This window comes from Brachyistius frenatus, unplaced genomic scaffold, assembly GCF_029030835.1.
Source record: "Brachyistius frenatus isolate BFR_SWC_R1_liver_20210118 unplaced genomic scaffold, ASM2903083v1 Contig_22, whole genome shotgun sequence".
In the NCBI taxonomy this organism is placed as follows: Eukaryota; Metazoa; Chordata; class Actinopteri; family Embiotocidae; genus Brachyistius; species Brachyistius frenatus.
Window position 1 is genome coordinate 3,667,099 of NW_027210621.1, and position 16,927 is coordinate 3,684,025.

General features: G+C 40.7%; 3 protein-coding genes across 3 annotated transcripts; 1 reads left to right on the plus strand and 2 right to left on the minus strand.

Moving 5' to 3' along the window:
- Positions 1-625: 625 nt before the first annotated feature.
- atoh1b (atonal bHLH transcription factor 1b) lies at positions 626-1,420 on the plus strand. The gene has a single exon (XM_069697117.1). The coding sequence runs from the start codon at positions 626-628 to the stop codon at positions 1,349-1,351; it is 726 nt and encodes a 241-aa protein (XP_069553218.1). The 3' UTR covers positions 1,352-1,420.
- Positions 1,421-1,514: 94 nt separating this feature from the next.
- On the minus strand, positions 1,515-8,165 carry dok3 (docking protein 3). The gene is made up of 5 exons (XM_069696953.1): positions 7,859-8,165; positions 5,865-6,167; positions 5,465-5,555; positions 3,451-3,638; positions 1,515-3,086 (listed from the first exon to the last, which is right to left on the minus strand). Exons 1-5 carry the CDS (start codon positions 7,976-7,978, stop codon positions 2,256-2,258), a joined length of 1,533 nt encoding a protein of 510 aa, XP_069553054.1. The 5' UTR covers positions 7,979-8,165; the 3' UTR covers positions 1,515-2,255.
- Positions 8,166-8,264: 99 nt separating this feature from the next.
- Positions 8,265-15,859, minus strand: ddx41 (DEAD-box helicase 41). The gene is made up of 17 exons (XM_069696952.1): positions 15,712-15,859; positions 14,993-15,091; positions 13,986-14,136; positions 13,792-13,866; positions 13,600-13,660; positions 13,370-13,506; positions 13,178-13,250; positions 12,913-13,066; positions 12,558-12,694; positions 12,088-12,250; positions 11,378-11,509; positions 11,029-11,100; positions 10,848-10,944; positions 9,566-9,715; positions 9,372-9,443; positions 8,828-8,938; positions 8,265-8,666 (listed from the first exon to the last, which is right to left on the minus strand). The coding sequence occupies exons 1-17, from the start codon at positions 15,736-15,738 to the stop codon at positions 8,530-8,532; spliced, it is 1,848 nt and encodes a 615-aa protein (XP_069553053.1). The 5' UTR covers positions 15,739-15,859; the 3' UTR covers positions 8,265-8,529.
- Between the last annotated feature and the right edge of the window lie 1,068 nt (positions 15,860-16,927).

Consider the following 16,927-nt stretch of genomic DNA (forward strand, 5'->3'; position numbering starts at 1 on the left):
ATGATGGTGGTGGCAATACAAGCTTTTATGTTTTTTTTGTTTTTTTATGTTTCCCCTGAATTATTTAGGCTACTTATAGAAATAGGCTATGAGCAATTAAATCAAGTAAATAAATAAAGCAATTGAAGAAAAAAAAAATATCAGAAAACTTTTTTGAAAACTGTTTTGACACACGCACTTGTTACTTTTCAAAATTTATTTATAGAAAATTGTAATCAATAAGAATTAGACCCCAAACAAGATCATTCACACCTCCTCCTCCTCTCCCCTTTTCTCCGAAGCTTTTCAACATACAGTATACGCCACGCTTCTAAATGATTAATACTTTCGGCTCCCCTCTGTGTGAGGATAACAACAAGGTCGTGATTGAGTTACAATGCACAATAGCAGAAAAAAAGTCGAGCTTTGTGTGGTTGTTCTTTGACAGGGTCAGAGGGGATTGTGCGATTGGCTGCTGCCTCCTGAGGCTGCAGGGCTGTCAGGGCTGGGAGTGACACCAAGGTGACTGAGGGGAGGTTGTATAAATTGTTGGCTCAGCGTAAACCACCCCAGAGACGAGGGGCATCGGCCGAAAGTCCTTTGAGCGAACTTTCCCCGCCGTGCACAACCGCAGGCCATTACAGTGATGGCCGCAATAGCAGAGCTTTCAAGCTGGCCAGAGTACCCAGAGGATTTCAACTTGCTGCAGCAGCGCAACCTGGCCCACATCAACTCCAAAACGTGGATTTCTTCGAATTCAATTCGCGCGTTCTCACGGAGAGACGCGCACGAAGCCGCAGACCTCTCACTGGACAAACTTGTGCCAATGAGTGAACTCTCTGACTGTGTGGCTGCTTCAGGCACCACAGAGGAAGACCCTGGTAAGGCAGCAGATGGAGAGAACACGGGCCACTTCGGCCCTCAGAGACACAGGCGCGTCGCAGCCAACGCCAGGGAGAGGAGAAGGATGCACGGTCTAAACAAAGCCTTTGACGAGCTGAGGAGCGTCATCCCCTCCCTGGAAAACGAGAAAAAGCTATCCAAATATGACACTCTTCAAATGGCGCAGATTTACATCACCGAGCTGTCCGAGCTCCTGGACGACGTGGTTCATCCGGAGTGCAGGAGTCCTCGTCCGGGCTCCGCGGACAAGACCTCCAGGAGGAACCTGATTCACTCCATCCGGCCGGGAGACACCGCGCAGCCCCCGAACCCGCTGACCGGGGACCAGCGAGACCCCTCCGCCTCTATTGGCCACCTGATTATATTTGGTCCCACATCTGACTTGGAGTCAAATAAATCCTACAACAGCAGTGATGGAGAGTCTTCGCATCTCAGCGACATGGAGGAAGCTCAGAGTGGGAGACAGTAACAGAGAACTACCATTCACCTGTAACTCCAGGTGTTTATAGCAGTAGACAACAGCGGACATCTGAGACAGTCCCACTGCATCTCCAATGTCTTCATTAATGTTGTGTTACCTGATGACAAAAGTACAGGTAAAACTCCAAAAACACAGACTGACATCTTGAATGTGTCTTCCTGAGGCCATGATGAACGTCAATAGGCCGTTTTATGCACTTTATATGTCCTGAACCATTACAGGCAACATTTCCAGTGTCAGTAGTGATGTTTGTCCAATTAAAAACAAGTATTTTTCTATTTATGTATAGCTAAGGGGGATTTTATGAGGGCTGTTTTGCGACAATAAAGATACTTAAGACAATATTGTGTATTTTAAGTTATTTTGCTACACATCATTGTCACCAAATACATACTGTATTCACACCTTAACACAATGGGAGTTTGTGGTCTTAATAAGTTGCTGAGTTGTTGGTTCATATGTGACAAAGTTCTCTTAATTCAAATAAGGAGAAAAGAAAAAACAAATTCCAAAGATGTTGAGCATCTCCTTGTGCGCAGTCAGCTGCATGTTCTTCCAGTTTACCAACTAAAGGCACACACAAAATCTTGCAGCACACAGCTTCTCTAATATTCCAGTTGAGAAAAACAAAATATAATAAATCTTTTGTTTTTTTTGCAATAACAATTGCTGGAAAAAAAAGTCCTCCAAATGCATTTTTCATAAAACAAGCTACAACAAAGCAAACATCTGCAAGCCAAATTGCCTAACTGCATGTTCCCAGTGGAAGGGATTTTATAGAAGTAAAGAAACTAATTATGCTTTAGTACAATTTATCATGTTTTAAATTGCTGTTTTGAATCTGTCTGTTATCTAACAGCCTACTGAGAAAATGTCCATAGGGAAGAGGTGGCTAGAACTTGGCTAGGTCCTTAGAAAAGATTTCTGCCAGTTTGTATTTAAAACTGCCAGGGTCCTCTGTGGGGGTAGCACGGGCAGAGGAGCTGATGGCCTCCTCTGTTTCCTTCACGTCATCTCCCGCCTGTGCCTGTGTACTGCACTCTGTCTGGATGTAGTTATTCACAGGGGGCAGATGCTGGTTTCGGGGCTTGGGTATGGGAACAGATTTGATGAGGGTGCAGGGCGCAGGGTGGAGTACAGGCTGAATCAGGGAAGAGGAGAAAGGCTGAAGCTGGAGATTTAGAGGAGAATCTTTTTTTTTTACATCTGAATAGATGGACTCTGGGTTATATGTCTCAGCTTTGTGCTGATCCTTTTTTATCAAAGGAGGCGTGGCTCGTCTTAAGTTGTAATAAATGTTTTCATCCATGATGTCAGCCAGGTTGAGAGTTTCCAGGGAGTAACACCGTTCTTCATTATCCTCCACATCATCTCCCACAGCTTCTTTGCTGCTGGAGAAATGAGACAGCTGCTGAACATTTTGGACAGAGATGTGATTAATGGTAGCGTAGTTGTCGTCAGAATCGTCCTCCGTGTCAGCAGAAACATCTGCAAGGCTGTAGCGAGGAGGGCCAGCAGGTCGCTTGGCTGTGGCTGGGAGGAGAACGGGAGGCACATCAGGTAAGGATGTTCTGTGGATGCTGACAGGCTTGACCCACTTCTGCCCCTGCACTGAACACTGGTTGAATATAGCCTGGTAGATGTGGGGGCTGTGGCGGGTCAGGAAGGTGAACACTCCCTCTCCTGACTCACAGCGACGGCCTGCTTCAATGCTGAATCCTCCCTGCAGTCAGACCCAGAAGTGCACATCTTTAAAACATTATAAGACATTTTATAAAATACACTTCACTTTTGGTACAGGATAAACAAAGGAGTTACATATTAGTGAGCTTTAGAAGTGCTGGGAAGCAGATTTTGTTGCCTAGGGACGAAGGTAGTTTTTCTGTATCACTGTGTTTCCAGGTTGAAGAGCTGCTGGCTGTCACTTCATATGTAGAGCACACACATCAGAGTAGTATTCATTTTCTCTCATAACTCTTGGCAGGAATGGAAGGGAGAGCATTTTCCAAAATTTCAAAATAGTCCTAAAACTGTTAATCATCTGAGCAGGTTTATCACGACTATGGTGAGGTGATTGAATACTTTACCTCAACTTGTCCAAATTTGCGTAAGAAGCTGTATGGCCAGCGGTAGATGATTTGACCAGTACTGATGGAGAGCAGTATCACAGCCTCTCTGTCTGGGGAGACCACGTACTCCCCAGACAGCCTGCACTTCTTGGACGCTTCCGTGCTCTGGACAGTCACTTTGTACTGGTTCGGAGGAAGTGTCACATCTAAACACGAGAAAACATCACAGCGTGCAAAGGTTACTGCAGCCAAACACCTCATGAAAGACCTAGATTTTCCATAAGAGGTCTGAGCAGCGATGTGTCAGCAAAATAAATAAAAGGTACACCAAATCATTTTCATATTGAAAAAAGCTGTTTGAAGTTGCCTGCATTCGACTAATCTCTCCATGTGACTGGGCTGCCTGGATTGTTCAGAAGTGTAATCCATTAGCAAATAAAAAGAAATGCATTTGTATAAGCCAGAGCATGCTGACGCTAATATATTCTGTCTTTCATGTTTGAATAAATTAGTGGCTGGAGCTACTGCTCACATATATTGAAAGTTTCTGCTGATGTCTTGAATTTATGATGCTATGACATATTTTCCCATCATTATAATATAGTCACCAATTTACTTTTTATTAATGGGCAATTTATTAGTTATAATAGTAATAATTACAATATTAATAATATTAATGTGTGATATTATTTTGTGAAAACCATGTTAACTGCTGAGATAGTTGGACAGGACATATTTGTCAGATAATATGACAAAGAGTGAAATTAAAAAACAGTTTTGAAGGTCAAACAGAAAACCAGTGAACTTGGAGGAAGCCTGTGTGTACATAACTATCAATAAGTACTGCAGGCTAACGTTTAAACAGGAAGTGAGTCACCTGTACACAGTGATTTTTAGTTAGGGTTAGTTCTGGTGTGTTTCTTACTATGTCTGACCTCTTTTCAATAGTTATAGGGTAGGTGAAGGAACTTGTTAACCTACCTTATTTTATACCTAAAATAACAAGGGACCTCTTCAGGGTTATTTATGTAATTGCTTATTCTATAGTATCAGACTGTTCAATTAGTTATCATCACATCTGTCCCAAATAAAGCCTAGTAGGGGCCTTCTAAACCTGCTGGGCACATTGCACCTACTGGCAGGCCCGGGGTTACATAAATTGCGTAGAGTTATTTTAATTTATGTAAGTAATTTAACCTATGTAAAGTTTTTAAGTAAAGTAATATATATAATGTAAGGTAGATTATGTACTTATTGTAACATCAACCATGATCTTTTTCTAAACCTAACCAAGTAGTTTTGGTGCGTAAGCCTAACCAAACTGTGACTATTTCACAACATTTACCAAGTGTTTGATGTTGACGGTCTGGTCTGCCCATTGCTGGTACTCTTCAGCAGTGGGACGTTGTAGATAACAGCCTCCTGGACCGACTAGTTGGTGTACTGGGCCCCTTGTAGCCCAAACTGTATACTAGGGACATATGTGTGATGATAATCTCCTATTTAATAGTCTCATAATAGGGAAAGCAGGTGTTTCCTTAAATCCTGATCCTGCAAAAACTTCCCCACAACATCAAAGATGAACCAGTACAACTTGTTAAATTGTGTACCCAGTTTTAAATGTTAAACACTTAACTGAAGTTCTAATGTGCACCACAATGCTGACTTGCCTTCATTTATGACCCGGAGGAAAGTCAGAACTGTCTTTTTGTTTTAATTATTTTAAACTATTAAGTATATTGAAATGGAAGGCTGAAATAAAATCTAAACAAAGAGAAGTAAAATAGAAATTTTAAAAACAAAAATTAAACAACACATTTCTTACCCCTCTCCCTGACTACTAACTTTGATACAGTTCCTACCATGTACCCAGATCTCAGTTGCTACCTTGGTCTGTGCAATGTTACAAATATTTATAAGACAGATATGGCAAGCATTAGAAAGTCAGACCCAGTATCTTTTAAAAAGTTGTAGCCTATATTTTGATTGCTTTTGTCTGATCATTTCTCGTCTGTGGATTGATGTGCATTACCCCTTTTCCAAGAGGAGTAAAGATCATTGTCCTCCATGGTCAAGTCATTTCCTCCCTCAAAATCCCCTTTGTCTGATTCTCCAGGATCCTTCTGTAAACACAGTAAACGCAGTAAACATGACACAGTGTTTATCTCCCTCTTATCACTGTTTTATGACTTCGAAGTGGTAAGATGCAAGAAAGAACATAGCTTGTGCAAGCACAAGATTTAGAGAAGTGAAGGGACAGAAGTTACAGATACTGGATGAACTTCCTCATTGTGTTATCTATCTCTGCTTGTGGGTAAGACATATCCTCACCTTTCCCAAATTAAAACCCAAGCATTGATAAGAAGAAAGGGAAAAGTGATAAGAAGAAAGGAAAAAGTTGCACTTGTCAAGAGGAAAGAGGTTTGTTATACCTGGAAGGCAAGAAGACTGAGGGCGCTGAGCCAGTCCTGGCTTGTGGCGGAGGCCAAGATGTAGGTGCACTGTGTGGTTTTTAAGGAGAAGGCCGTACACCCGGCAGGGCAACACCCCTTTGGTGCAGGAGTGACACTAAGGCAATCACTCAGACGCACCACTTTTCTCTCCGGTGCTTTTTGCCGACTGATCTTCCTCTGGTCAGTGACAGAAGTGCTGTCGGCTAATGTGTAGAACTCCAACCGGCCGACCCCCGTAGAGCTAGCTTTAAAAAGCACCAGCCATATTTTCCGCCACGTTCTCTGTTCCGAGAAAAAAAAGTGACTGTTCATGAGTGGGTTCTCTCTTTCTCACAAAACATACAAAGACTGCTTTGATTATGTTTATAGAGTTAATGGTGTATCCCCCAAAGTTCATTACTTGGTTCCATTCTTCTCCAACTACAGGAATACAATGAAAAATATGTGAAAGCTGTTTCTGTTGTCACCCAAATAATAATCCGAGTCCTCCTGACAGTCTTGAATTTAACAATAACTCATAATTTTTTTCAGTCAACAGAAAGAACAATAAATAAAAGGGGCAAACGAAAACTTTTGACTCACATCGTACTGCCCATTCTCTACTCGGCCCTACAATCTTGAGGTAATCTTAAAATAGTGACTTTAATTTTAAAGTACACATTCAAAGCATCACCATATCCATTCATAGTGCACACCATATCTCTCACAAGACATCTGTTGAAACCACATTTTAATTTTGAAGTATTGATACAGAGTGTTGCTAAATTCTCTGAACTGGCTACCTGGAAGTTAACAAACTGATGATTTGTGGTTGTTGTTTTTAGCATTTACTCTTGTCCTGTTGATGACATATTTTGTTATGCATGTCTTTGAAATATTTTATACAGGCTTTTTTTTAATGGATTATTAAGTGTTACAGCTTTATTGTTTTGTTTTACAAAAAATATTGAGTAAATATGGTCCCCTATGCAACTTTTTCATACTAATAAATTTTGCAAAAGGTGTTCATATAAGACTATTCAGGCTGAAATTATACTGCCGGGTTCAATCTGAAGTTAACTTTAAAGTTTGCGATTGGGCAGTATTCACCCTACTGAAGAGATTTCCTCAAACCATCATATGAAAAACACAGACGAGCAACTCAGTTGCAGTAACACCAAAGAATAAAATAATAATCAGCCTCAGTTATTTGTATTTACTGTAATATGGGAAAACCAATGCCAGGTATTTACATGTAAAAATCATGTATTTATGTGTGACAGATTGAGACTTTTACAAGATTTGGCCAAATCAGAATCATCAGCACATCGCCTGCTCCCGAATTAAATAGGTGTGAAAGATTTGTCTTTTTCATGGTCAGTATCCTTATAGATGTATTGATACGCTGCCAGGCCAATTAAAATTCAAAGAAGTCCAAACACTGCTCTTCAGCACAAAACCCCATTGAACTTCCACGATCATTAAAAAAAAACAGAGGAAAAACAAGTACAATACACAAACCCATTTTGCGTGACACAAAAATAATTCTTCAAAAAGTGTGTTCATTGTCTGCTATTACAGGTTTTAGATGAGCAGTAAGAAAATTATACTTTCAGTCAATACGATAATTATTTTGATCTACAACACTTAACACCTAAAGGAGAAGATACGCTATATCGTTTATGAAGTATCAAACTTAATAAAAAAATATAGCAAAGTAAACATTTGCATTAGATTTTACTTCAGAAAGTCTTTGTGGTACACTCTTGGACCCACTGCACTGTTCAACATATGCTGGTGTACAAGTGAAGAATCTAATTTTACTATAGGCTCCATATTAAGACTCTTAACCGCCGATAAACTGAGCCTTCGACTACTCGATTCAAACTGAATCATGAAGGCTAAGGAGTATATTTCTGATCTACTAGGAGCTGCTGTAACTAATTCAAATCTTCAACATTTTCCAAGAGTGCTGAATGACCATAAAAACTTACTTTTCCAAACTTGACCCCCTGCAGGTACAACATCCCCTCTTTGAAGATGACTTCCATGCTTGTAAGATTGCTCGGTAAATCGTTTACTCTGTGCAGTAGTTGTTGCTGTGTGGTCAACATGTAATGTCTAGAGGAGGTTAAAATTTACTTTCCTTTGCCACAAGAATAATTGTTTCCATTACGTCACTGGCATCTTTCATTTTGTTGTCTCCTCCTTTGCGTCTGACAGAAATAAAAGTCAAGATATCTCTGATAGGCAACTTAACTGTTGCAAGAGAAAGGACACACAAGTTGTGTTTTCTTGAGTCGAACTTCCCTTTGCATTACTCTGCTTGTTTTAGCAACTTCCTCACCACACAAAACTGATGCCACACCTCTCCGTTTTTCTAGAGAATAGCCCCAAAAATCCGTAACAAATATAGGAGTTTTATTTACAAATAGAGCTTCAAAAAGGTATGTTACAAAAACACCGTATCTGTAACAAGTGGGAGAAAAATTGGGGAAGACGTTCCAAGCTACCAATCCTTTCATCTAACAGACCTGCAGATCATTGTAGGTGATGATAAAATACACTTCCTTCACTCGGTGACACGACACATAACCAGAGTTTCTTCAGAAATGTTTCTCAGTTCCGTGGGCCAGTGGAGAATCTTCCCTTTGATTAAAAGCTATTAGAAGTCCATTGAGCTATGAGCCAGGTAGTCTTTCCGCCCGATGTTGGTGACCTGCTTGGTCTGCATGGCCTCCAACTTCGGACAGTCTGTAATGCGATGGCCAAGACCACCACAGAAAGTACAGCCCCTCTCTCCTGTGAAAACATTTGATATGTTAGACACACTTGGATCTCTGAATTGGAAATAATCCCAGTAGATTAGAGAAACATTTTAAGCGAAGCAAAGTAACTAATGAGAGACGAGCATGTGGGCCCTGAAATAAAGATGGGAACTGTATTTGATATGAAAAACTCACCTCCAATATCCAACATGGTCTCGTCTCCTGTCTGGAGGACCTGCAGGACTGGAGGAACTTTCTGCTTGGCTTCAACAAGCAGAGCTTTCAGATCCATCAATACGGACTCATCTATTGGGAAAGACATAAGCTTCCTGTTAACTTATGCCATTCAACAATCTACAAAACTAAACTAAATTCAGTTTAAACACTGCAAAGAAATTCTGAATCTGGGCCCTCTTATTGATGCATCCATTGTCAGATTTATACAAAAACTAAATTAACAACCAAAACCTGATCAATCTGTGGTGGTGTTTTAAACGCATTTAAGAAAGTCTGCACAATCTGAAACCTCAGTGTATCTCAGCCCTCCTTTCTAAGTGTACCATAATTACTGCAGTTTGAGATTTGACATTATTTCCGTCACGTTTCTGTAAGTCTTCACTACAACCTCTGCACAAGACAAAGGTGGACAGCTACCTTACTCTGGCCCCGATACTGAAACAAGGTTACTACTCCTACATACTAAGGAATCAGACTTTGGTCTTGTGACTGTTTTTCTTACCGCAGCCTTTATTGATGAATGTCGTGGCAATACCAGTCTTGCCTGATCGTCCAGTTCTTCCAATTCTGTGGACTGAAGAGAGAAACTAGCTTTAGAAATGTAAGGACAACTGATGAATACATAATGCAACAATTTTAAAGGGGCAAAGCCATATCTATCTATATACACATACATATATATTCATACCCTCTTACCATAGTTCTCTATCTCCTCAGGCATGTCATAGTTCACCACATGCTGAATAGCTGGGAAATCCAGACCCTTGGAGGCAACATCTGTGGCGACCAAGACGTCTTTCTTTCCTTCTTTGAATGCTTCAATGGCTTTGGTTCTTTCCTCCTGATCTGAAAAACAATCAACAAATGTCACTTAAACAAAACTGTGTTTAACCAGAAAATGAAATGAGAAAATTATTTCTGCGTCACAGAAACGATCAGGCAGCAATTTAACAGCAACTGTGAAACAGAAAGGGTGACATTTGCAAGCAGGAGGGCATCTGGTGGTAATATTGAGCAACTACAAGAAAAGTGAAGAGTAAGGCTGTGTACATACAGTACATACAGTGTGGGCCTGATTTACTAAACGTCTGCGTGTGTAAAATCACGTGCAAACTCCACACCACCCGCAAAGAAATGTCCAAGCAGATTTACTAACGACGTGCAGTGAGGATTGCGTCTTTCAAATGTACAATTTAACACAGGTTGTCCATTTTGCGTGTTTGCCTGCACACATATGTAATATTGGGCGTTTCCACTTGAAGGTGCAAAATAGAACAATTTAGCACCTGCAACGATATTTACTAAACCTGAAAGTAGAAACAGGAGAAGTGATTGCGTGTTTATTTTAGTACGATTGAAGGAGCGTATTAATCACATGCGCAAATCTAGAGACACAGCTGCTCTTATTGTGGTGAGAAGGAGACACTAAATCACCAGAAAGATCTGGACCCGCTGATCGGTGTTTGTTAGAGGATCTCATCCAACATCCCTCCTCTTTTATTTGCCGACGTTTTATTATGAAGCCTTTTTTTCGCCTTTGTGTTTTTCCCCCGGTATTGACTTTCTTGCTAGTAATCTCTTATAAGGCGTTTTGTTCTCGTTATATTTATATTTCTTAATTTCAATGGGATCAGATTTCCTTTTCCTTTTGCGGTCGCTCTGTTTTCCATTGCTGGAATCACTTTAACACAGACAAACACCTCATTTATATACAGCGATTTGCACCCGATTTCAATGACAGAATTACTCTTAGTAAATCACCCGCAAAACGGGTGCAAAAAAAAAAAATGTGCAAACTTCTGGAAGGAACACACAATTTGGTACCCTTTATTTGAGATCTTAGTAAATCAGGCCCTGTGAGTGCTCTGACCTAAGCTTGATTTTGGGTTGGACATTCCTCAAAATACTACAATCCTGAATGTACTATTACTCTGTGCTGATTGCTATGTATTTTAATGATAACAACAGTTTTGCATACCTTTTCCTCCATGTATGGCCACTGCCTCTACTCCTTTAAGCAACAGATACTCATGGATGGCATCGACATCGGCCTTCTTCTCAGCAAATATCAGCACCTGTCATAATGAAGGGAGGCTTGTGACACGTTTGATTTGATGCGTTGTAGGTATGTCATTGTCAATATATGTGGAAGTACTGACTGGAGGTGGTGTTTTCTGGAGACACTCTAGGAGGTAAACCATCTTGGCCTCCTCTTTGACATACTCCACTTCCTGCAAACACAAAACAAGACGAGCTCAAAACTGAGTATATGGCTGGACTGTGAATAAAAACACTCACGGGCTTCTCATTTCAAATGAGGGCCTTTAATTTGTACATTCAGTCACACGGCATTCAGCCAATCGGTGATATAAAACTATCCCTCACTCAGTGAAAGACATGCATGTTTAGAGAGCTGGCCTCGCAAACATAATTCAATCAACAATTTTACACAAGTGCGTTTGTAAACAAAATGTAATGCATATTCTTCTCAGTGAAATACCAACACACCTGGATGACATCCAAGCTGGCAGCGCCGGCCCGGCCCACGTTAATAGTGATCGGTTTGACCAGCGCACTCTTGGCAAAGTTCTGGATCTTCTTGGGCATAGTGGCGCTGAAAAGCAGGGTTTGTCTTTGTCCCTAGATAATGAAACATAACAGAGTTAATACTCTTATTTTCATGGCAAGAGCTTGGCCACCAAAAAAAAAAAAAAAAAAAAAAAAAATCCAGTGTCAGCTCTCTGAGTGCAGCAGCTGGAAGACAAAACTATCTGGCCAGCTACAGCTAAAGCCTCAAAGAGGTGAAACGTGCTCCCTCTGACAACATCAGGACTGTGGAAAGATACATTTCCTAAGTGTACTTAGAAGTGGATTCCATGGATACATTTTGTAGCAAATTGTAAAGATTTCCAGACACATAACATTTCAGTGTAAAAATCAGAAGAAAAGTTCAATGATTGCCTGGAAAAGTGTGAATTTGTCAAAACAGATGAAGGAACACATTTGTTTGAGTGTAGCAGAAGACTTTCCATCATCTAGTGTGCATCCTACTAGAACTGAAGACCAATAATATTCCTCTTTACTTTGCCACACTGGCTTTACAAAGCGCCCCGTCTGGTGAAGGCTATAACAACCACGACATAGAACAGTGGATAAGGAAAAACTGCTGCAATGGTGATATGGTTATTAACAGTTAATGCCACAAAGGAGAGCCTCACCTTGAAGTAGGAGAAGATGGTCCTGATGTCCTCTTCAAAACCCATGTCAATCATCCTGTCAGCTTCGTCCAGAGCCAAGTAGCGGCATATGTCGAGGCTCACCATCTTCTTCTGCAGCAAGTCCATCAATCTTCCAGGGGTGGCGACCATCATGTGGACACCACTATCACCAAGAGGACACACAGAGTCAGAGGCAAAATGAACTCAGAGGACTGTTTACTGATCGGGCTTTTTAAAATACAGTATTATTGTCGCCTCGGTCCTCATGTAGTAATGCTGTTGATTTTTTTTTTTTTTCCTTTATCGGATACCAACTGTGAAGCATTATGAAAGGAATGTTTCATATTTGACATGTGGCTCCTCTGAGAATGATGCAGCCGATTCATGCAAGTTTTGCTGAAAACTAAATCTAACAGAAATTCTGGATAAAATCCAGATCTTTTTTTTTCCACACAGTCATTCATACTTACTGTTTTACAACCTCCATCTGATCTTTGACAGACATTCCTCCGATGCAGAGGGCAGTGCGCAGCTGAGGAGCCCCTTCCTCTTCCAGTAGCTTGCAGTAATACTCGATGATGCCATGTGTCTGCCTCGCCAACTCTCGCTGGAATAAAAGACGGGGTATTAAAATCACAAGCTTAAATAGTCATGAGTACAAGAAAAATGAGAAAGTTTCTCTCAGCTAATGTCAGGGAAAAATGTGAGAAACTTAATTTCATGACTTCAATAATCCTCAGCTTTGAAATCAACCCTAAAAAACGGACTTTGTAATTTATTCCAAGCTGTGTCATCTTTGAAAGAGGTTTGTCTTGCATGTCTTACTGAAGGACAGATGATGAGTCCATACGGTCCTTCTCTCTTAAAGAACGGGAGCCTCTTCTCTTGTTCCAGGGAAAACATGATGATTGGCAGAGTGAAGACCAAAGTCTTTCCTGATCCAGTGAAGGCAATGCCAATCATGTCTCGACCTGACAGACTGCAAGATAAACACTGTCAGTCAAGTAACAGTTCACATGTGCTTAACCTAAATACAAACTTCACACAGGATACTGCAGTTTGTGTTCCAGGTCCACATGCTGTTACTCACACTGTGGGGATTCCTTGAATCTGAATCGGTGTCGGGTGCACAATTCCCTTCTTTTTTAAACCTTTCAGAATTGCTGCAAACAAGATAAACACAGATTTGTTGTTGGTTGTTAATCATGTGGGACCATTAAAGGCTTCATACAGGAAGACAAAGTGTGTGTTTCACATGTGGGACAGAGAGTGTGGGGGTTACCTGGTGGCAACTTCATCTCTCTGAAGCTTTTGATTGGAGGAGGGATGCCATCTCCATCAACCAGGATGTGGAACTTCTTCCTGACGCGTTCGTGTCTGGTGTCTGGCATGTTCAGGATGTAGCGTGGTGCTTTCCAGCTGGATAGAATATTCAGGTTAAATCAAAATAGTGAAAATAAAAACTCGACATACAATATTTTACTTTACAAAATTCACTGATGAAGAGCTCACCTTGTTTTTATGGGATCATCGTATATGATACCTTTGGCCATTTCCTTCACAGACATCAGAGCTAATAGAAGACAGTTGAAAGTCGCCACAGTTAGTTTTGAAAAGTTTTGCATTTTGCACGAATTGCTTTATCACCTTCAAGTTGAAAAAAAATCAAATTATGAATTTGACTTGACAGGGATATCATTTTACCTCTGCCCTCTGCAACGCTTTCAAGAATCTTCTCTTCCTCTTTCAGCTGCTTCTCCTTAGCAGACTCCTTACGGGCTGTTGACACAAAACATTAAGTAGATGAGGTGATACAGAATCCATACAGTGAAGTGAAATAGGATTTAAACAATTGAAGGGGCGACAATCATAATACGTGGTTGGATATAGTTTGATACCTTCTGCTTTTTCCTTGAGGTGTTGATGCTGATCAAGGAGACTGACATTGGAGCGTGGACCAAGACCCTCGTCCTCATCCCTCTGCTCCTCCCCACTGTCCTTGTGCTCCTCGTCCACTGCCTTCCCTCGCAGACGTGACATCTTATGTAGCTGTGAGGTAAATATGTTTAAAAAAAAAAAAAAAATACATTACATTTTAAAATATGGTCACTGGGTGCGAAGTTGATATACTTGAGAAAATAGTCCGATACGGTATCTCAACGTAGATACCTGCTGACATTGGTTCTCGGTCCGATACCAGAGCTATCTTGTTCCAAAATCCTAAATCTATATAGTTTACTGCCAACTCATTATGATCATTTTTAAACAAGGTAACATGACATCGAGCATTGTTGTAAGGCTGAAAACTGTCCCTGCAGCTTGCAGTGAACGAGTGCAGCAAAAACACAAAATGACATTAACATAAAACATTTATTAAATGTGGATTGATGCAGCTGGGAAAAACACAAAATGACATTAACATAAAACATTTATTAAATGTGGACACAGCAAGATCCTAAATTGGTAGGTGGGATGTCTCTCAGTGGAAAGTGGTAAGTGCCGTTTCTTAGTGATATGGCACTTCCACTTGTGGTATGCACCTTCTTCTCGGAGCTTGGATGTGTGCGATGATTTTCAAATGACAGTAAAGTAGTTTCATGTTCTGACCGTGACTCTGAAATCCTGCCGATGTGTCCAAACGCGACATCAGAGCCGGTCTTGGATAACGGAGTTAACAGTCGGCCTCGCCACCCCGACCGACCGACAACCAGAGTCACCACCAATGGGCAAATACCAGGGTTGTTTTTTTTGACACGTTGAATTCCTAATAACTTCCAATCTCGCTCCACGTTGCTCGACATTAACCGGGTAACACGTACTTTCCCACGAAGTGACAGACCTACCTACCAATTTTGGGATCTTGGCCCCCCCTTTACACAGCAGAGCAATATGCACAATAACGTACCATTTGTTGCTTTCTGATTTTGAACGGGATGTAGGGCACGTAGGGGACGTCGTCCTCCGGCCCCTCGGAGCCAGACCGGTCATCCTCCCCAGCGGACCTCTGCACAAACACATCAACAGAAGCATTGAGCCTGAACGGCCTCCAGATACGAGGCGGTCTCCCTCTATTACGTTTCACTGCAGCATGCTGTGCAGAAACAGGTGGTAATAAAGCAGATTAAAGACGCGGTGGTTATTTTAAGCGGTTCATACCGTGTACAGATAATTAACACACGCTTTACGTTTCCGTTTTATGATGAAACTAATAGCTGCCGTTTCTTCTGTGTAATTATCAACTACACATATTTGTTAAGGAAACCGCAAACTCATTACAGCACTTTTATATTTGAACCTGACAGAAAAGCGGGTTGTGATATTGTGGAAGTTTTTTTTTTTTACTTGAGTTTCCGCGTAAGTATTTACCACGGAGCCTCACGGCTAATGAAACTAGCTCGAGCAAGCACGGCGCACATTCACGTATAATCTAATTGAACCAACCTGGTATTCAAACACTTTGGTTTAACGTTACTCGTTGGCCTGTTTCGGTGCTTTTTAACAGCCCGATGGAGAAAACAACGCATGTAAACACGACTGGACACAAGCTAACGCTCGACTAGCTCGCTAACTTCCGCTAGCGTAGCCTCTTTATAGTGTGAATGATATTAAGCGCTATAAACTTACCTTTTTGGCTCGATTTTCGGTCTCCATTTTATTTATGAATACAACTACGACTTCCTGTATACTTCAGAAAAAAAAAAAAAAAAAAAAAAGTGATTCACCAAACACTCGCCACGCAAGTCAGTGAATATACTGAATCCACATGTTTACACACAAGGAATAGATGTGAATGTACGGAAAGCCGGAAGGGTCAAACCTTACAGAGCCGCTGCGACCGCACGACTCCTCCAGCTGCTGTGCTGCAGATGCAGCGTCACAGATACCAAATAAAAAAGATGAACTTAGAAAACAAAGACCACACTTTTTTTTTTTTTTTTGTCAAAACTGTATTGTTTTTAATCTTTCTGAACGAAAGATTTTTCACAGTATCAAAAGTGAATAAAAAGAAACAAGCCAACATACACTTGGCTATTATTGGTATAGTATAAATCTACATTCGAAACATTAAGATAATCTTCTCTAATTGAATATAACCTAGAAAGCATCAAATGTTATATTAAAACAACAACAAAAAAAAATCTCAGCACAGATTTCGGAAAAAAAATAAAAAATGAATCCATCGCAATGAAAGCCATCAGCTAAAACATTGATACTGGTGTAATACCCACGTCCCAAAGGTCTCTCTTCTGTGATATTTATCACCAAAGGATAATCAAGACTTAAGTGCCAGATAGGTTAGCTAAGGTGGAGGGTGCCACCAAGGTTACAGTACAGAAAAAAAAATAATAGTATAGTTGAAAATGTACTTCTCAGTCAGTCACACGCACGCACGCACGCACGCGCACGCACACACACACAACCCTCAGAAACGCAAGACAAAGGTTCAAAAAGTGCCAAAAATATCCACTCAGTATGTACAAGCATTGAAATTAACTGTCATAGTTCCATTAAAATAAACATTGCACACCGGTGTTCCTGTCACTGCTGGGATGTAGCGGTTTGAAATAACAGTTTGAGAGTGAGAGTAGTTGTGGTAAAGGACTTTCTTCTACAGAGTGTATATTGGATATCACTAAGAGATAATAGTTCAAGACTAAACACCACAGGAGGATCGACATTGAAGCAACAGACATGGAACTTTTCTCAATACAAGACTGGGAGACTGTTAAGATGTTTCTGTCCTGCATTTCATACCTTGGGACATATTTTCCAGAGTACTTAAATTGGATTTATGTTTAAGATGCACACTGAAGGTCAAATGTAAAATTAAATTGTGAAA